At 49.7% G+C, this 19,697-nt stretch overlaps 7 protein-coding genes across 7 annotated transcripts, besides 3 other annotated features; 3 read left to right on the top strand and 4 right to left on the bottom strand.

Moving 5' to 3' along the window:
• Positions 1-22: 22 nt before the first annotated feature.
• Positions 23-952, bottom strand: NFIA_003840 (SDR family NAD(P)-dependent oxidoreductase; the record flags this gene model as incomplete). The annotated part of the gene is made up of 5 exons (XM_001258924.1): positions 23-245; positions 301-524; positions 585-666; positions 720-797; positions 849-952. 5 exons carry the CDS (start codon positions 950-952, stop codon positions 23-25), a joined length of 711 nt encoding a protein of 236 aa, XP_001258925.1.
• Positions 953-1,547: 595 nt separating this feature from the next.
• On the top strand, positions 1,548-3,062 carry NFIA_003830 (sugar porter family MFS transporter; the record flags this gene model as incomplete). Its single annotated transcript, XM_001258923.1, has 1 exon — positions 1,548-3,062. The coding sequence occupies one exon, from the start codon at positions 1,548-1,550 to the stop codon at positions 3,060-3,062; it is 1,515 nt and encodes a 504-aa protein (XP_001258924.1).
• An 86-nt stretch (positions 3,063-3,148) lies between these two features.
• On the bottom strand, positions 3,149-4,393 carry NFIA_003820 (SDR family oxidoreductase; the record flags this gene model as incomplete). Its single annotated transcript, XM_001258922.1, has 2 exons — positions 3,149-4,044; positions 4,114-4,393. 2 exons carry the CDS (start codon positions 4,391-4,393, stop codon positions 3,149-3,151), a joined length of 1,176 nt encoding a protein of 391 aa, XP_001258923.1.
• Positions 4,394-5,750: 1,357 nt separating this feature from the next.
• On the top strand, positions 5,751-6,254 carry NFIA_003810 (uncharacterized protein; the record flags this gene model as incomplete). The annotated part of the gene is made up of 1 exon (XM_001258921.1): positions 5,751-6,254. One exon carries the CDS (start codon positions 5,751-5,753, stop codon positions 6,252-6,254), a length of 504 nt encoding a protein of 167 aa, XP_001258922.1.
• Positions 6,255-8,472: 2,218 nt separating this feature from the next.
• On the top strand, positions 8,473-12,230 carry NFIA_003800 (uncharacterized protein; the record flags this gene model as incomplete). The annotated part of the gene is made up of 10 exons (XM_001258920.1): positions 8,473-8,656; positions 8,730-8,891; positions 8,946-9,014; positions 9,118-9,413; positions 9,437-9,535; positions 9,601-9,733; positions 9,780-10,244; positions 10,291-10,464; positions 10,613-10,798; positions 10,969-12,230. The coding sequence occupies 10 exons, from the start codon at positions 8,473-8,475 to the stop codon at positions 12,228-12,230; spliced, it is 3,030 nt and encodes a 1,009-aa protein (XP_001258921.1).
• Positions 12,231-15,212: 2,982 nt separating this feature from the next.
• Positions 15,213-16,243, bottom strand: NFIA_003790 (HpcH/HpaI aldolase/citrate lyase family protein; the record flags this gene model as incomplete). The annotated part of the gene is made up of 2 exons (XM_001258919.1): positions 15,213-15,872; positions 15,992-16,243. 2 exons carry the CDS (start codon positions 16,241-16,243, stop codon positions 15,213-15,215), a joined length of 912 nt encoding a protein of 303 aa, XP_001258920.1.
• Positions 16,244-16,884: 641 nt separating this feature from the next.
• Positions 16,885-17,223: a mobile genetic element.
• Positions 17,224-18,125: 902 nt separating this feature from the next.
• Positions 18,126-18,183: a microsatellite.
• Positions 18,131-18,182: a microsatellite.
• Positions 18,184-18,787: 604 nt separating the features above from the next.
• Positions 18,788-19,378, bottom strand: NFIA_003780 (cupin domain-containing protein; the record flags this gene model as incomplete). Its single annotated transcript, XM_001258918.1, has 1 exon — positions 18,788-19,378. One exon carries the CDS (start codon positions 19,376-19,378, stop codon positions 18,788-18,790), a length of 591 nt encoding a protein of 196 aa, XP_001258919.1.
• Between the last annotated feature and the right edge of the window lie 319 nt (positions 19,379-19,697).

Raw genomic sequence — 19,697 nt, 5'->3', positions numbered from 1 at the left:
GATATATTCAACTCTATATAATTTATAGAATAGACTTGAAAGTACCAGAAGTAACGCTCATTCCCCCGTCAACTACCAAATCTAAGCCACTAACGTATGCCGACCCTTCACCGAGCAAATACAACGCAGCCATCTTCAGATCCTCCGGTCGTCCCATCCTTCCCATTGGCGGTGCCTCGTTAAAAATCCGATGGAGATCTGGACGGCGTGCTGCGATACTCAGATTCATCGCCGTGGCGATATAGCTGCCAAGGTTAGCAGACCTCTCAAAAATAAATACCATCGAGGGAGAGTGTGTACCCTGGGGAAATAGTATTAACCCTAATTCCATCAGAAGCAAGTTCATGTGCTAGATTCCGCGCGAATGACCAGACGAAGCCCTTGCTTCCGGCGTACGCGGTGAGCTGGTGGCCCGGTGAGACATGCTGTGCTGTCTGGGAGCAGATCATGACAATACTGCCCTTTGTGCCCTGTTCCTTCATCTTTCGGACCGTCTGCTGGATTGCAAAGAACGTTCCAGTTTCCTGTTTTTCCGTCAGCATCACCACTTCTCTTTAATCCTGTCGAGGGCGTTTGAGAGGTACATTAACGGCCTGTTGCCGCTGGATATCCTCCCAAGTGTGCTCGAGGAAGGGCTTGTCGATGCATATTCCTGCTGCAGTAATACTGGAGCATGTGTTAACATTACTGGTTAGAATGGCCATATGGTAGCAACTAACATCCCATCCACTCCTTGATGATTATGGAATATCTGGTCAAACGCATGCACTAGCTGTTCTCTGCTTGTAACATCGCAACTGTCATCTCTGTCAAAGGGAATATTCTCCTGTTTGGACCATCCCCCTTACGGATAGTAGTGCAAACGGCCGGGCATCTCTGCCTGGAGATATATGAACTCCTGGTCAGGCTGCGGGACGATATCAGTAACTGCAACCACCGCACCAGCTTCCATGCATGCTTCGGCGAGAGTTAGACCAATTCCACGGGCCCCACCTTCAACAGACTGTCAGCTGCATCTGCACATCAATCGCGGTGTAGATGTTCCCAATAGGCAAGATGGAGAAGGGTTCATACCCGTAACTATGATAACACGGCCGGCGAGGCTCAAGAGGGAGTTGATCGTTTCAGACATGGTGTTTTACAGTGGGATGGAAAAGTGACCCGTTTGGCAGGATGGACTTTCTTGCCTTCCAGCTCGGCAAAGTCATCCAAGTATAATATAACGGCAGTCCGATTCCGAACTGGTCGCACTTGTGGTGTAGCGGATATCGGATCCCGTATTGAATCCCGCAGCACGAGATTCATTTTCCAATTTTGTGCCGGAACTGCACCAGATTGTTAGCCAAAAGGTGAAGATCCTGGGCAGTCTGAATTGCGTTATCTAGATTGGCGTGGTTGTTGACCCCATGGGGAAGAGTTAGTGTTGCTAAAGTATAAAAGCCATGGCTTGAGCCTAGTCCGCAGGGTCTCTGCCCCGGGATTTCATCATCGATCTCATATAGTGTCTGCCCACATATCGGCTATTTTTCTTCTTATTATCTGCTAATATGGGACTTCGGAGTCTCCAGGGGAACCGCCTCACCGCGGGTGTGACCTTTGCCACCGGCAGTGGCTTCCTCTTGTTTGGCTACGATCAAGGCGTGTTTGGCGGCTTGATTGAGAACCGCAGTTTCCAGGAGACTTTTGATTATCCCAGTTCTATGATGATTGGCCATATCACGGCCACGTATGACCTCGGGTGCTTCCTCGGGGCTATCGCCTGCATGGCCTTGGGAGATTACTTTGGCCGTCGCCTTTCTATTACCCTAGGCTGCTTCATCCTGACTGTAGGAGCTGTCCTACAGGCATCCTCATACCACTCCGCCCAGATGATCGTTGGCCGCTTCGTCGCAGGCGTAGGTAATGGAATCAACACCACCTCAATTCCCGTCTGGCAATCGGAAATGTCCAAGCCTCGCCATCGCGGCCGTCTCATTGTCCTTCAACTCGCTCTCAACCAGCTCGGCAACGTAACAGCCCAGTGGCTCAACTTTGGTCTCGGCTTCATCGACCATAGCAGCGTCTCCTGGCGCTTCCCCCTAGCCTTCCAAATCTTCTACGCCCTCCTTGCAGCGTCCGCCACACCCTGGCTCCCCGATTCTCCTCGTTGGCTCATTCAACGTAACCGCGAGCCCGAAGCTCGCGTCGTCCTCGCCCGTCTTTACAACAAGGCCTCGACTCCCGACGATCCAGAAATCACAGCTCTCCACGAGGCCTCCGTCCGCTCTGTCCACCATGAACTCGAGCTCACCGCCGCTATCAACTGGCGCGTCCTCTTCCGCAAAGACCGGCTTCATACTACCCGCCGCATCCTCCTCGGTGCAGGGACGCAGTTTATGCAGCAGTGGGGCGGCATTAATGTCATAAACTACTACCTCCCTGTCGTTTTTGCCTCTCTCAACGTCTCCCGCACCCTTTCACTCGTCCTTTCATGTTGCAACTCCATGAATCTTATGTTCTCAACCTGCGGAGGCGCCGTCTTTATCGATTCCATCGGGCGAAAAAATCTCATGCTCGCCGGCGCCCTGTTCCAGGGCATCTGTTTCGCCTTCGTTGGTGGGTCCCTTGGTGCACATACAGACCAGTGGTCGAAGGTCGCGATTGCCTTCGTCTTTATGTTCTTCACTGTCTTCGGACTAACCTGGATTGCCGTGCCTTGGATGTACCCGGCCGAAGTAAACACGCAGCAATGGCGGAATCGGGGCGCGGGGATCGCGACAGCGACGAATTGGATCTGTAATTATGCCGTTGTGTTGGCGACACCCGTGGGAATTGAGAAGATTGCGTGGCGGTATTATCTGATCTATGCAGCATTGAATATTTTGTTCATACCGATTGTGTGGGTGTTCTATGTCGAGACCGGGGGGCTTTCTTTGGAAGAGGTGGATGAGGTCTTTGAGAAGATGGGATCTTCGTCTGGGATAGATAGTGGGACGGAACTTTCCTCAGTGGTCAGGGCTGTCGATGGACAGGTGGAAAAAGATGGTGCATTGAGCGAGTGGGTTGAGCATGTCCGAGCCTAATACGGAGCACGATGCTCCCTAGTAGATCTCCGCCGCTATAGTCTGTACATGGATATCATTTGAATAACTTCAGATACATAAGATACCTAAATCTTCGGAATCAACTGCGCCTCGGCCATCCTATCAAACACAATCTTGTACCCCTGCACCGTATCAATTCTCTCTTCAAACCCGACTCCCCTCGCCTTCTCCAGCGAATATTCACGGTCGAAATCAAAATCAACCAACATAAAATGCGTATGCCCCCAATTCTGCTTCTCCACTGTTCCCTCCTTCAATCCATACTTCTCAACGAGCCTTTGCCACTCTTTCATATGCCCTTGCACAAACTCCTCCATACTTTCCTTCTTTTCCTTCACTTCCTCAGGCTCAACACCCATAAGACCAAAATACTCGCAGATCCCCGGCCAAACACCCGCCCAGGTAACAGCCTCCCCATCCGCAACATTGAACACACTCCCATTTCCACACTTATCGCGGTTCACCGCGGCATATATCTCCATCTTACTTAATAGATCCTGAAACGTATCTGAGTGCTTTGAATAATACCCACGCTTGTTTCCAGGGAATGGAACCTTCGTACCCTCCCCAAACACCTCCCTGTATATCGAAAGGTAAAATGCAATCCCATGCGCCATATTCATCGCGTTACTCCCCGGCGCAAACCCCACGATTCCATCGGGGCGGATGTCCGAGAACGTCCAGGTACATCCGGCCTCCTGGGTCATTTTGTCGAGCAGATCATACTGGTCATAGTAGAAGATCTTACTCCGATACGGCTCTGGAATTCGGGGGAGATCTTCGTGGAGCGGAGTCTTTATGGGGACGTTATCCGGGAATTCGAGACCGTACCCCTTTCCGCCTGTTTGGAGGATTATAGTCGACACTTTCTTGGAGGCAGTGGTTATAGCTTGCACGGCAGTTTTCAGGAGTGCAGTATTGACTTCGCGAAGGGAGGCGTGGTCGTTCGTTTGAATGTATGCTGTTTTCCGCGTTAATCTCACCAAAACTCCACGATATGGATCAGTGAAGAGGGGAGGGAGAAAAGTACCACAGAAGAAAACAATATCCACCTCTTCAACACTGGGTACTTTCTTCTTGAGTTCTGATACGACTCTTTCGTGGGGCGCGGTCAGGTCGATACCCGAGACGATGTTGAGGCGGGGGTCGTCGGGGAGCATCAAGCTCTGTTTGTCAGCGGGCCGATTGCAGAGCCCTGTGATATGGGCGAAGGTCGAAGGGGTTGGGTAGGAGAGGCATTGCTTCATTAAGGACCAGCCCGAGATACCGGAGGCGCCGAAGATGAGGGCGTGCTTTCCTTGTGCGGTCATTTCGCTTACTTCTGAAACAAGCAGATGGTATAAGTGAGTTGTAGATCAATGAGAATTTATCAGGTCGGTAACAAGTTATAAAATAGCTTAAGCTGCTTTTAAGTAGTTGGGTTTGCGCCAAACGGAGTGGCGTCGATGCCGGGATTCATTTCGCGGCTTTATAAGCAGTTTCGGAATTCTCTTCATATCATGAATTTTCATCGCGTAACTGCCGGGATGCCCTTGCGGCTTTAGGCTGCATCGTCCCTCTCAGCTGAGGTCTCCCGCAATCTCATCACTCAAAATGGGTGGCAACTCATCACCAGTGCGGAAGAAATGAGTGCAGTGCTTCAGGACAGATAACGCATCCCCATGCTTGGCCCCCAGTATCCAGTAGAAGGTGCAGTCTGCGTGATCAGCTGTTTACAATATTTCCTGCCTGAAGTGTGTACAAAGAGATTCTGGGGAAGACATGTTTCGCCTAAGAGAGTATCTTATTGTAACGAAATGTGGTGGGAGTGCACGCATCTTTCCTCTCGTGCTGGTACGGCCGCAGACATGGGTGTGTACGCCGGAAGTCACTGCCCCCCAAAGATGGCCTTGAAGCCCCAATCTACCTGACAACAACTCTTTAATAGCACGACCTCAGGCAAGGTACGAACGACCAGCTCTATGTAGTCGCACGGGCAGAAAATAAATTACCGCCATCGCAGCAACATCTAAGAAGTTCAACAGCTGCGCAGATTTCTAGGTGGCCAGCAGCATCCTTCACTGCAAGAACTGCTTAGCGTGGAGATGATGCTAATGATACTGCCCCAGGAATTATCGCAACTGGTCTTTGAGTAGGTATGAAAAGATATGCATGGCTATTTATTAAAACTAATCTGCCAAAGCTCTTAAAGGCGGACCTGTGGATGCTCTATAATGCCTCAAGTGAATTGCAGAACTGTATTGCTAGGCCACTTTTCAGCGAAACAGAATTGCGTCTTGTATTGTTTCTTCCATATAAAGTAAATGGAAGAATGGTCCCAGCGAGAAGGATATTCTGGATCCTGAAAGATCGCTCATTCAATATCCGAGAGTTACTCATCATCCGAAATAATGAGATAATACGGGCACAGCTCACAAAACCTTCCCTTGGATGATGGGTCGTTATGGGATACCCACATCTTAACCATGGATACCCCATAGGTGGGTCAGGCACCTAGAAATAATGTATCCACAGAGCTAAGCCAAATAGGTAGATGGCACACCGTCACGTTTCCCGCCGTTAAACAGGTTGCATGGCCGCCACACTGATCATTTTCCATCTGCTCCAATCCACCTCCCCAGTTGCTAAATATGCATGGGCATGATATCTTCAGAAAGCCACGATATTATGGCCCGCGCAGTTCACTTTAAAGAAGCTAAGAACGCTGCCACGTCCCTCGCAGAGTGCTTTGCGGATGATCGAATAGCCCGGTACTACCTCCAGGTATCTGATTACAATCGCCCACTTACACCAGAAGAGGAGAAATTGAATCTTCGCATATACAAATGCCTCACCGCTGCCCATTGTTATGATGGCCTTGTCATTACTGCCGGCCCGTGCTATGACTCTGTTGGTCTTTGGCTGCCACCTGGTTGCGACTGGACCTGGAAAACATACTGGAGGAGTGGTTTATGGCTGCTCTGGCTGCGACTTGGAAGGGAAGGCAGAGCGAGATTCTTTGGTTCGTGGGATACACTGGAAAAGAGCATGACCAGTACAATGGGGACGCGAGCTTCCGTCACTTGGGTATTGACCGACTTGGGTACGAGAGAACCTTCCCGAGGCAAGGGCTATGCCACTAAAGTGATGGAGTATGGACTTGCCTTGGTGCGTATCTATCCATCCTCGTAGTAGTGTTACCAAGCGGATCCAGTCACCTCCCGGTAATATGCGCTATTCATGGCCAACATATATCTAATGACCGCTTAGGCTGACGCCCAATGTCAACCCACATACTTGGAATGCTTTGACTATAACGTTTCGTTTTATGAGAAGTTCGGCTTCCGGAAGAAGGGTGCATTCTCATTCGATCATGATCTGGAACCAATCGTCCTACAGACGATGGTTAGGGAGCCAAGGTCGTCCTCGTTCTGAAGTATCTAAAGTGGCCTAGTGGTCCCAAATAGCATTGAAGAATTAGGACGACAGAAGATAAACTTTATATCCACTCTTTGCTCCGAAAAAGCACTCTCAACTCCTGATTCAAGTCGCAGCTTCCATTCGTGAGGCATCTCTGCGCCCGAAGACCAGACGACAACTTCTAAGCCACGCAGCACAGTTAAGGCAGTCTGCACCGTTAGATCTGATGATATTGACGTTCCATACGTTATGACCCTTCAATCGGTGGCTTCAGGCACCAAGGCTACGCCTAGAGGTATCCTTCAAGGTACTAGTTCCTGGGATATGCAATGTACCTACACGGAACTGTGGAGCCCTTGGATGTACTGAGTTTGGGACATTTGTTGGCATCTGAGATGAGTCTTGAAAAGGTTCAAACCTAAGCCGAGCAACCTTGGTTGGTTTTGCAAGCCTGTTATAACTCGTGTTTTCTCCACATTCTCTACAATGTTGCAGAATCTTGGCACAAAATCTATTCTCACCAGATAATGCAAGTGTGACTATTCACTATGTTTGATATCATAGGCATTTGCCTGCAATTTATCAACCAATTTTCTCCAAACATTTTTTCGATGATAATGTCATGGACTGTAACCAAGCCATCTATAACCAGCATTGCCTGTAGATTGTTTCCCAGACTCCGGATTCTACCGCTGACAGGAGAAGCCTCTGCACTGGCCAGGGGGCCGTCGCTGCGGTCATGACATCTTCTCCCTTCCAAAGTGTCAAACAGTAGTTCATTGATCTGTCTCATGAGGAACTTGGAACATATATGCATGATGGCGGTTCTGTAGCAAGTTCCCGACATAACATGAAATCGGTCCACGAAAGTAAAAAATAGGCGAGATGAGAAGACATGAGTTTTTTGTATTTGACTGACTCTTTAAAGATAAGTGCTTTAGTCTACCAGTTCTAGCACATACGACCATAGGGTGTGGAAAACAGGGCTTCCCGTCCGCTCAGCCGTACTTAAGCCACACGCCGGCCGGTTAGTAGTTGGGTGGGTGACCACCAGCGAATCCCGGCTGTTGTATGTTTTTTGCTCACCTGTTTTGCTTCAGTTATGCCATTGCTGCCTGGTCTTCACGCTCTTCACCCTGAACAGCCTGAACCCCTCTAAATTTCACCCATTTTGCCCGCACGGTCCGTGAAGTGCTGACGTGTCCCTACCATATCCCTTGTCTAAGTTAATGCAATCGCGCCCTCTAAGTGATGCGTCAACATAAAGGTCCTGTGCAAGGTCATAAATATAGTATAGATCCCCCAATCTAGCTACAGTATGTCCGAAAGGCCCCCAGAATTGGTATTCTGTATTCCTCATGAATTATTCTTGCCTTGACAAGGTGATAGACTTAGGAGGTGGAGGCCTAGCTCTTCTGCTTTGTGGAGCAGTTACTTAGTCTGCATCCCCTCAGTCATTTATGAACCCTCAATACCTCCATCTGACGCCAGTCCAGACAATTCATGATCAAGAATCTGTGTGGTTGGCTGTGCAAATATACACAAGGAACATGCATTCGACATTCATTCAGAGGCAGGCATGGAAAAAGGGATGTCTACTTGATAGGATGGCACACCTACTTGATTCCGCGCTACTACAGACTCCGGCACTCAGCTGAAAGTCAAACGCCGTAGATATGGGTTTCAGGAAGGTAATCCAAGCTTATCCCGTATGTACCCCTATTCTAAGGAAACAGCAAGGTTCTAATGTGTGACTGAATACTTAAGTGGTTTCAGGTTATCAGTGTAGGGTCGGCACCGGCTTACAGTATACAAGTATAAATAGTATCTGCATTCCTGCGGATAGAGGTTATATAGTATCGCTGACAGTCCTGCAAGTATCGCTGCGAACTTCCTTGTCAATTCCACTAGGAGAAGATAGAAACAATCCCTACCTCGTCAATTTCAAATCCCTGGGCCTGGTAAGATAAGATTACGTGCCAAGGACAGAATGTCAGACTTTGAAGAGGTCCGCACGGACGACTACCCCCAGCTCAGTCGTCCATTTGAGTCGATAAAACCAGACTACGACGTCGTGGTTGTCGGATCTGGTTATGGAGCTGGCGTTGCGGCAAGCCGAATGGCTCGGGCTGGGAAGAGTATCGCAGTGCTAGAGCTGGGCTGGGAAAGAAGATGTATGCATGTTCACCTACATTGCTTTCCCGTTCGGATGACGTATCACTATTAGTTCGCGCTAACTCCTCGCAGCCGGTTCTTTTCCTCATACTCTCTTCCAGTGCCTGGGGGATTTGAACATTTCTGAAACCTCTGCGAAGAATTCCAATGTTTCAAGATGGCTCTCGTCTGGGAAACCGACGCGGCTCTTCCAACAGGTGCTCGGCGATGGACAGCATGCTTTCGTTGCTCATGGTAGTTTAGACCCTGCTTGTCACATATCTCAAGTTGATTTTGACTGGAATATAGGACTCGGAGGATGTTCACTCATCAATGCCGGAGTCTTCCTTGAAGCTGACGAAAGAACACTACAAATGAGTCCATGGCCGCCAGAAATCAGAAACCACCCTTCAGCGCTCCGAACCTGTGAGTCTCCTTCCAGCAAATACCGCGGAATGTGCCCAGTAACCGGTTCGATCAGACTACTCACGCGCGGCAACTATGCTGCAACCCTCCGCATATCCAGAGGATCATCCACGCCTGAACAAGTTAGGGCATCTTCGAGAGCAGTCAAGATGGCTGGGCAAAGGACAGAGTTTCTATCGAGTGCCGCTAACTACGTTCTTTCACGGCGGCCGCAACAACGCGGGCGTTGCGATGCAGGCAAATAGCGGCTCCGGTCACGAGTGCACCGGTCTTAACGATGGGTCGAAAACTCGGTGGCCACTACCTATCTTGCGGATGCATGGAACTGGGGCGCGGAGATCTTTTGCGGGTGTGAGGTGCTATTTGTAGAAAAGGCACCCGGAAAGGGTTACATTGTATACTTTGCCTGGCACGGAAGCGGGAGGTCGGTGTTCAACGAGGATTTCAAGGAGCAGCTTTTCTGGGTTAAAGCCGTAAGCTATAGTCTTGCTGATCCGTCAGGCTCTATACTACGGGACTGACTCTCCAAATGTTCCAGAATGAACTATGCTTCCTTGCAGCAGGTGCTTTAAGCACTACCGAAATTCTGCTCCGCTCGAAGGAGCGCGGCATGCAGATGTCTCTGCTAGTTGGAAGGAATCTATCCGGCAATGGAGACCTCTTGATGTTCGGTGAGTCTCCGCTAATCAAGCACACGTGCGTGTCTGATACAAGTAGGCTACAACAGCAGCGCCAATATCAATGGAATTGCTCAATCGTCAAGCGCTCGAAGCCGGCCCGGGCCAACAATCACCGGCGCGATCGATAACCGAGCGTCGCATAACCCTCTCGCTGGATACATCATCCAAGATGGCTGCATCCCTGAATGGTTGAATCCCATTATCCAGATCATGCTCATCTCGCAGACTATCGGGAAGCATTCACTTCAGCTTGGGAAGACCATCGCCGCGCTGCAATCTCTCCTCCTAGGCCCGTATGCCCATGGCGGGGCTATCCAGCGCACCTCAACGTATCTTGTCATGTCGCACGATAGCAATGAGATAACCTTGACCTTGAAAAACGGTCAGCCGTACCTGCGAGCACCCGCAGAAGGCAGATCTGCCCACTTCAAGTGGATCAAGGCCATACTGAGTGAAGTGTTGGGCCGCTCGGGAGAAAATATCGGGTTTTCATACTTCTATGGTAACGCCTCACTGCACTCTTCACAGACGGGGCTAATCGATTATAGGCCGCCATCAAGAGGAAGTTACGGTTCATCTGCTTGGGGGAGCCAACATGAGTCGCGACGGCACAGAAAGGGAAGGTGTATCTAATCACCTTGGACAGGTCTTTACTGGACATGGAAGCGAGGTACATGAGGTTCTACTATGCTGCGATGCTTCGATTATCCCGACTGCGTTGGGTAGGTTATACAGCTTTGATGGGCTGGCTCGTGCTGATAGGCTAGGTGTCAACCCCCTCGCGACGATATCTGCTCTTGCAGAGCGATCTCTCAGCTTGATCACTGAGAACTCTGGATTATCGATTGACCTGGAGACTAAAAATGGTAGTCTGGATGCTTGCACCAAGCCAAAAGTATCACGTTCCCGACCATCAGCTGAATAATGTGAATGGCAGCAATGAAACATCACAACCTATCAGATGGCAGTTTACGGAGCTTCTATGGGGCCATATTTCTGTTGAGCCAAACGTTAAGAGCTTTGCACTTTCTGAAATGGCAGGGAAGGGCTCATCCTGTGCGTTGCAAATGTTTCTTACGGTGGAAATCTGTAAGAGGTCAAAGGTTAAGTGACCTGATACCACAAAGAAGGAGTGCTTATGTTCTCAGATATTTGAGGATCGCGGTATGAAGGCATTTGCACTGGCACAGTGTCCTGCTTTGCATTGTCTAGAGCTACCTTCAAAGTTCTGAGTGGCATGGTGGACTTTTTCACACAAGTGGAAGCGAGCGCAGAGTTGACAGCTATTTTATACCACCTGCAGCTCATCTTGGTAGAGGGCACGCAGTATCTCCTGGAGGGACGCAAAGACATTGACTTGAACATAGCCTTTTTGATCAGAAAGACTTGGGAAGCCACAACTATGGTGAATGTTAGTATCGCTCGACTGGACGGGATGAAGGTTGGAGCCGGTGCGCTTCACATCTCATTGCCTCACTTCCAAAAGCAGATGAGGACGTTTCGGATGATGAAAAATTTCAATGTTGGTCTTCTCCTATCTCTGATGGCCTTCTTGATCTCTTTTATGTACCATCTCAGCATGTTCTTCTTCTGTCCCTTTGTGCCAGTGTGGTTCCCCCACACCGCATATACCTCTGATTTGAAATCCCTTCCCTCAAGCTCCTGCAAAGTCATTGCGAGTGATGGTGTACAGATGCTGCTTGAAATATACGACCCGCTCTCTCCGCTGGAACCCCTGCATCCGGACTCAAAGCACCCACCAGTCCTGTTTCTCCCCGGAGTCACAGGCATAGGCGCCATCCATAGCCTGTACGCGCTGCCATACCTGAGCCGCAACATGGTCGACTATTTCACAGCGCGCGGGCACCGCTGCTACGCACTTGTTCCCCGCTGGGGCTGTGACGCAGCCACGGCAGAGGAGTCCACCGTGTTCGACTGCCGACTTGACGTGGCCGCCGCATTAGAGCACATTAAGACCAGAGAGCAGCAAAAACCCTATGTCATGGCCCATTGTCAAGGATCCGTGGCCCTCGGCATGGGATTGCTGGACGGGACCATCGCAAGCAGCCAAGTCCTCGGCATCACTGCGAACTCCGTGTTCATGAACCAGGTCGTCGGCTACTGGAACTCCCTGAAAGGACGGACCACTCTGCTGATCCGTCTCTACGAGCTGCTTGCGGGGACCTTCTTCCCGGTTGCGAGCAGCGATAGAGACAGCGCTTTTCAAAGACTGCTGGACGCGCTCCTGCGCTTCTATCCGTTTGCACATCGACGGGATGTCTGTACTTCCACAGCCTGCCGCTGCACGTCGTTTGCGTTCGGTTTGCTCTGGAACCTTGATAATCTTGATGTGCATCTCCATGAAAACGTCCATGAGTTCTTCGCGGGCACCTATACCAAATTGCTGAAACATGTCGTGCGCATGGGAACCCGGGGCTTCTGTTTGGATAATCAGCTACGTCCCCTTCTGACGGCCGATAATGTTTAGAGGCTACAAGGCGTACCGATTCTGTTTATCTCGGGCACGGAGAACGAGGTCTTCAATCCGGAGTTCCAATAGACAACAATCCATCGCTTCACAAACTCGAGAAAACTGACGTTAGGATTCCAAATCTGCCCCACGTGTCTTTCTTCTGCCTTGCAGTGGTCATTACTCAGGATAAGAATGTGCGTCCACTACGTGAGCGAAGATCAAAGAGCGCGAGGGTTTCTCGTGTTCCAACGTCTTCAACGTTTTTACAAAACATTTGCGCTTCTCAATGGTTTCATCAGCGTCGCTGGCGCCACTGCACTTTCGATGGAAGAATTCCACCCTACAAGCTCCAGCCTCGCATCTACTTCTGAAGGCCTACTCTGCAGCTCTATTATTACTGCTGTCATGTCCGCTGTTATATGCATTATGTTGCTTTTCTGATTTGATGGGGCGGAAAAGGTGACTTAAGGCGAGCTACTATTAGCCTGCGTGCCGCTAATTTTACTTGATATTTCCGTAATAGAGTTCCTTGTCGGGCTGGTTTGCTGGTATTTAGACAGAAACGCGTCCTGGAGGGGACTTCTTCTGGGCATTCAGTTTGTGGCGCTCACAGCATTCTGCATTGTCATATCCTTTTCCATATGGTCATTGTTGATTACAAAGGGTGGCCTGGGTAAAGAGGAAATGGAAGCTGCTTCGAAAAAAAGCGCAGCCCAGAGTCCAGAGCGGCAGAATATGGGACAGGCGTTGGTGCTGTAGAAAAATATATGGGTCCTGTCCCGTCTATCCTGACAGAGATCAATTGTCACTAGACAATGACAGAGCTTGAATGTTCTGACTTTTGAGGGTCTCATTCCCTCATGATTTATTACAGTACCCCTAGTAGGAAGATTGTATCATGAAGTTCAGTTTGGCGTGCATTATGCATATTATTTGGAGTTGGGGACGGTGAATTTCAATATAGCTGTTGTTGGCTTGTCAAGCAACGCTGTGGCTGCTATACTGTCTACTGGAAGTATATGGCACTACATAACAAGTAAGTTTCGCTGCCCCTGATAAACTTCGTTATTTGGCGGTTTGAAACTCGACTAAGGACGGCGAAGTCCTTGGGGTTGTGAAAATGCACCTTCGCGGCTTCACTATTGGCCTTGGCAATCCAGCCAGAGAGATAGAGGGCAAGCCAATGGTATGGGAGAGATTGGAACGGCCAGAGAAGTATGGCCACAAAGTATACCATCTTGATTTTGGAACTGGCGCACAGAGGACGACGTCCCCATACCGAAAATCATATAGTGTACTACGGAGGCTGAAGAGTATGGAACTCCGCACTGGAGGCGTCGATGAAGAGGATGGACAGGTCCTGGCTAAGTGGGTAGGAAGCAGCTCTTGGACGATGAAGCCCGGCAGGTTGTTCATTGCAAACATGGCTAAGAGCGGACAAGATCACAATACACATCTTGACGAAGAGGCTAAGAAATGGGAGAGAATGGTTTGTCTGACCGCGTTTGCAATTATTGAGAGTCAGCACAGAAGGAGTAAGGGGTAAGGGATATATGAGTATGGGGGAACTTGTGCTCGTTAAATGGCGCGGTTATCTCGCGTTGATCGTCAAGAAAGCAGTGGAGACTGTGGATTAGTATATGCACCTCTATCTATAGATGAGTTTGGAACCACGATCTCTAGTCTCTCCGATTGACAGAAAGTGAAAGTTGTTCTTGCTGGAGCCATGTGGCGTAATCCCCACCTTCTGAACCTCGACGAACCGATAAATTTTCTAGATTGAGACTCCCCAGTGGCCATGGTGGATACGCTTCATGGGTTGGAGATTGCGAGGAGTTTATTGTCGATTAGGTTTTGAGCGACTCCATCTCCACCGCGGCCATATTGTATCCAGAGTAAGTGCCGTCAGAAAAGCAGCCAGCAACGTCTTCTCCCTGAAAAAAACTACAGCCGACAGAGAGGTAATGCAGCCTACCGCGAATATAAAAAGCCCGGTTATGGGGCAAGTTTATCAGAGAAAATCTGACGAGAACAGAGCGGAAAGAAAGAGACGCAAGTCGTCCACTGAGATGCCTTGAGTGGCTGAGTTCACCGGCCAATATTCTGAGACCAGATGATACAGACAAAGAGGAAAGTGGATCAATTGAAATACTCAAATCCCAACTAGCTTAGCCGGTTGCCGTCTTACTTGGTTCAACCCCCGATGCCCTTGCAGGACCAGGCTACTCAAATTCATGTTGTGTGCCATCTGCTTCAATAAGTCAGACCTTTTGTACATCGTTAAACGCGCTGTTCAACAGCCATGCGCTCACCTCACCCTTTTCAAGCCGATTCAAACCACCGACGCGGCTGCACTACAGTTGTATCAAACTCACACGCGAGGATTTGACAAAGCTGTCCGGAAGACCCGAAGCTCAACCTAGCATACAGTTCCTTTTTGGGATGGGCGAGGGGGCCAAAGGCTTGCAAGCCTGGTGGTGTAGTTTTGGGATATGGCAGTGGCAGTCGGAGTCAGCACGTCTCGGCCATTGGGGTTCTATCCATTGTTCCCCAGACGGCAAAAGCTTTTGCTATCTATCTTGCGGAAGGTTAGTTTCTGGCGAGTACAGCGCAACTGGTAGTCATCGTTGCGATTAAGGTAGGCTCCGGCCTTAGCTGCTGTCTCCTCAGTTTCCACCTAACAACTGCCAAAGTATTAGACCCAGTACCACGTAGGGACGTCTGCCCATGGCTTCAGTCTCGTAGTTAAGGTGGGCGGGTACCTAGGCGCGAACAACATTGGGAAATTGACGATGTGACCGAGTGCTTTCAGTTGCTTGCCATGACAAAAATACTGTCGCGGTATCTACTTGTAACATTATTCACATTACAATCTACATCGAGTTGGCCGGCCAAAGGACCAATACACGACTTCATGTGCTGTTGTGGGGGACCTGAGTAGAGACCCTCGTGGATGTTCTTGCTCCTCTGTTTCAACCAAAAGTAGAGCAAAGGTCCTTACTGGGCACCGTTTTGCGTCTGAGCCATCTCGGCTCTCCTCTCCGCCAAGTGTCCCATCATCTCACCCAGCTTGAGCGTGTCTCCGGCCACAATGCACATGGACATGTAGCTCTTCCCCTTGAGGAACGCATCACCCTTGGCCAGGCAGAAGCCCGAGTAAGGCTTGTCGTGCTTGCGCATGGTCTTGTGGAACAGCTCAACAGCCTCAAGCCACTCGGGTTCTGTCCCCACGATGCCGTGGCCACCCGGCAGGCCCATGCTGACGCGGGCATCAATGGTGCCAAGCCAGACGGCGTCGATCTCGGGCACTTCTGTCAGGATCGCGTCGAGATTCTGAATACCCTCGAGCGATTCCACCTGGATCATGAAGCCCGACTGGCGGTTGAAGTTTTCCCACAACGAGTGGTCCTTGTCGAGCGGCACGTCCGTCAGCCCATGCACGTAGCGGAAAGGCGGCGCGGAGCGGTGCCCGCCATTCTTTCGGCCGAACTTTACGGCTCCGCGGGCCTCCTTGGCCTGTTCCACCGTGTCAACTTGCGGCACCACGATGGATGCGCCTGCGTCGAGGGCATACGCCATGGTGGCATGGTCGTGGCCGGGTACGCGTACCCAAGGGATCGTGCGGCCGTTGCTGAGGAAAACTGCCTCGTGTACCATCTGCGCATGGCTGCATTCAGCGGACAATCTTTCTATAAAGTTGCAAAAACAAAGGGACAAATAACGAATGACGTTGCGCGGGCTAGAGCGGTGTGAGACTAAAAATGCTTCCAACGTACGGTTGTCATGGTCTCGATATTCATGGCGCTATGCTCCCAATCGATCCAGACATAGTCGAACCCCATGGGGGCTAGCCAGCGGGTGATCGGGACAGAGGCCAGCCCGGCGTAGTATCCCAGCAGAGTAGGGATCTTGCCCTGATGGGCGTCCCGGATGGCGTCGCGGGCTCGGTGCGGCTGGAACAACGTGTTGGACATGTAATCCCTCATATCGCCAAAGCGCTCTGATCCATCCTTCGGCGTCGATGCCATTTTTGTCGATTGGGGTGCTTCCTTTGACGGCAATATCAGAGTATATTTTCTGATTGGCAAGACGAGGCAAAAAATAAACAAGTTGCTGTGGATAAACAGCTCTGTACCAAGTAAACTGGCGCATATGTGTGGGCAATAAATGGTTTTATTATAGTCGGGCCAATATTCGCACAGTATTACGGTATAATATGCCCCTCGGTAACATATTTCATCTCAATGTCCCCATAAATTGACCGACATCCACGGTAACTCCAGCAATCCTTCGATATGCGGGTTTTCTACATTAACGGCATTGGGTTCGCCAAACTTTTCGCATGTAATATTTTTCCTCTTCCTTTTTCGACTTGGTTCCTCATCATTATCATTCTGGTAGTTAAATGCTACTCCTGTAACCCCCGCCTGTGGTTACTGGACCAGGTTTATTCTAGCTGCAGCTACAGCGTCAACTACCAGTACAATGCCGGGTTTCTGTAGGGTTATCAGTACAGTAAATCCGCCAGCCTCCTCGGGTTCTTTCACCGTTTATGCAAGTGCTCCTACGGATTTAAGGGCTGTAAGCGGACGTTGCGATATTGTCGAAATCAGTGAACTGTTTTCTCCGGCTGAGAGATGTAACCTGTTACTTGACGTAGGTGGAGTGGCTGCTTATCCTTGATGGGCCGTTGGCCATTCCAGCTATTTAACTCCAGAATTTAATACCTTCTGTAAAGGAGAATGTAATCATCTATCTCTGCATGCCACCACATACTTCTCATCTCCTTCAACCCCTAGATGTTGGGACTTTTTGAACTGCTTAAACACTCATATAGGTAACTAGTGGAAGGGATGATAGTGGCTGAAATTGGAAATAACCACATTAATAAGGGGATTTCCCACATCTATATCCGCCAGCATAAGACAAGGTGTTTAACGAAGTAAATATTTGCAATGGCTTTGCAGGAGCTGGTCTAAATCTATTGAATAAAGAACAGGTCCTTCTAGCTTTATATACTAACACCAGTTACACTGCTACTTATTGAAGGCTCTATCTGCTTCTGCTTTTCAAACTCCTCAGAACCCTTATTAGCTGGCTAGTTTGATGAACCTACACCTACAACTTATTAGCATGCTCCACCACGCTGTAATGAATGTTGGCCTATTAGACATTCTGGAATACCCTAACGAATAGCCATAAATCCAGCTAGTAGATAGACTAATCAATGATGCTAGTGGTTGAAAAGCTTCTAACATATGATTATTTGGGGCCAAAATTCGTATTCGCTTCTCGGCTGTGGATTACATTAGCATATCTCCCAGCTGAGCCATTTACATACAGTCAACCGCTGTATTGCCTTATATTCCTTCAGGATTTACGCTGCGAGGTGATAGCGCAAGGATTTGTGCCAGGAGCGTAATCACACTGTGAATTGCAGAAAACAGACATAGGCGTATCTAATCAGCATTTGCATGTTCTGTAAAGTCCTCCTTTTCCGGTGGCCTCAGCATAATTGTCTTTCTTTTCTTGCTCTTACCAATTTATTCAAACTGTGCGTGACGTACCCTGCAGTTCAAAATGGATGCATCATGCCGTGCAACGTACAATAGTCGCCGGCAATCGCGCTTGTCAAATCAGACATCGAAATCGTCATGTTTCTGCAGCGGCGGCAGCAGCCCACCCGAACTTCACGCGCTGCCAATTAATGACGAGTCGGGCGTGGAAGCCATTTTTCGACACTTTAGCCAAGGCATGGCATTCTGGGAACGCCTCAAGACATGCCGACCTTGTTTGGAAGCCCACTCACACCGCGTACTCGACATGATTGAGAATGTGGTTGGGTTTCTGAGCAATAATGTCACTGATACGGCTGTCAACTCGGTTGGGGGGCCTGAAAGGCATAGCCGGAGCAGCAGCGGGACCGGCAGCGGCAGCGGCAGCGGCAGCGGCAGCAGCAGCAGCAGCATTGGGAGCGCGCCGCAAACCTTCGTACAACCTCGTGTGCCCGTTGTGGCTCCTTCCAGCCTCTCTCTGGCTGCAGCTCTTGAGAATCTCCCTCCCATGGCTCTCGGACGGTTTACTCTTGACGGTCAACAAGGAGCCACCCTGATACGCTCTATATATCGTCGAATGTTACGGCAGATAGCTTCAGTGTTGGATGAGATGCAGCAGATGGAACATAATCAGCATGTTCCATGGGAAAGAGAGCTGGCAACCTACCTGATACCAGTATTGCAACTACTTGAGGCCATTGAAAGATAGCGTGTTATTGAATGACGAAACGCAAATACTCTCTAGAGATATACGAATAAGAGATTTGATGATCCAACCTTTAGCTATTGTGATGTTGTCACTTGTTACAACTACGTCAATATATCGAAACAGAAAAAGATGGTTTTGTATATTTCGAATTTTTGGTGATTTGCCGCATACGAACTAATCAGTATACTGGCAGATAAAATATATTGGCAACTCTAGAAGCTTAGGCACGTGAAAAAAAAGATGGGCTCGAAAATAAATTGGCTGTCCTATGTAGGCACAAATAGTCTATACCATTGCTGATGAGGCGATTAGAGTCCGGAAGGACCAAGTACGGTGCCATTCTTGAGAACCACAGGGTTGCTCGAGTACATGACACCAACCATACGGGCCCACTTGTCCTTGCTGGGGTTTCTCCAAGTGTGAGTGGTAGCACGCTGGATGAGCATGTCACCCGGCTTCTGGATGCGCTTCTCGCCTGATTCGAGCGTCACTTCGATCTCGCCTGCGACCTGGATAACAACGTCGAAGCTGACGGTGCGGTGGGCAGGACTGCCTTTACCAGGAGGGGTGTCGATGTACCACATCATGCCACGACCGTCGGGGAGGGTGACGGGAGGCACGCTGGCAGTCTCCAGGTACTCAATGTAGTTGGTGAGATCGGTGCCATCGAGCGTGTTGGGGGTCTTGTCGGTGATGTATCCCAAACGGAACAAGGAACCTCCGAGATCCTGCTTGACCGCAAGGCTTTCGTCCAGCGTCGTATTGAAGTGCGAGATGCCGGTCTCGAGATCGGTGTCGGTGATGACACGCTGGGGGTTGGGAAGTGGCTCCGGAGTCGACATGGCTGCAATGCAACTGACTGCAAGGGAGGCAAATGGAATCAGATGTTTGAATGCCATTTTGGTTTTGTTTGATTTTCTTTGGTAGGGATTCTAGAAACACGCTGGATATTGTCTCCGTGTGTGTCTTGGAACTTACATTTCGTCGTGTTTTTATACCAGGACTCTTCCGCTGTAAGAATTTAGTTTCGTTTGGCTAGACTGAGAATAAGCCAGATTTAGCAAAGGGGGATGAGTCGAAACAGTCTGGGGCCAAAACGAAAAAGAGAGCGAGGCTCAAGAGAGAAGCACAACAAGACCAAGCCTCGTAAGAATGATATTGGGAAGGAAGCAGCTTACGAAAGTGGCGCGCGAGGCTGAGGATTGGAGACGGCAAGAG

The sequence above is a fragment of the Aspergillus fischeri genome, genomic scaffold, assembly GCF_000149645.3.
Source record: "Aspergillus fischeri NRRL 181 1099437636265 genomic scaffold, whole genome shotgun sequence".
In the NCBI taxonomy this organism is placed as follows: domain Eukaryota; kingdom Fungi; phylum Ascomycota; class Eurotiomycetes; order Eurotiales; family Aspergillaceae; genus Aspergillus; species Aspergillus fischeri.
Note: the sequence above shows the minus strand (reverse complement) of the source record. Positions and strands in the feature narration are given on the sequence as shown.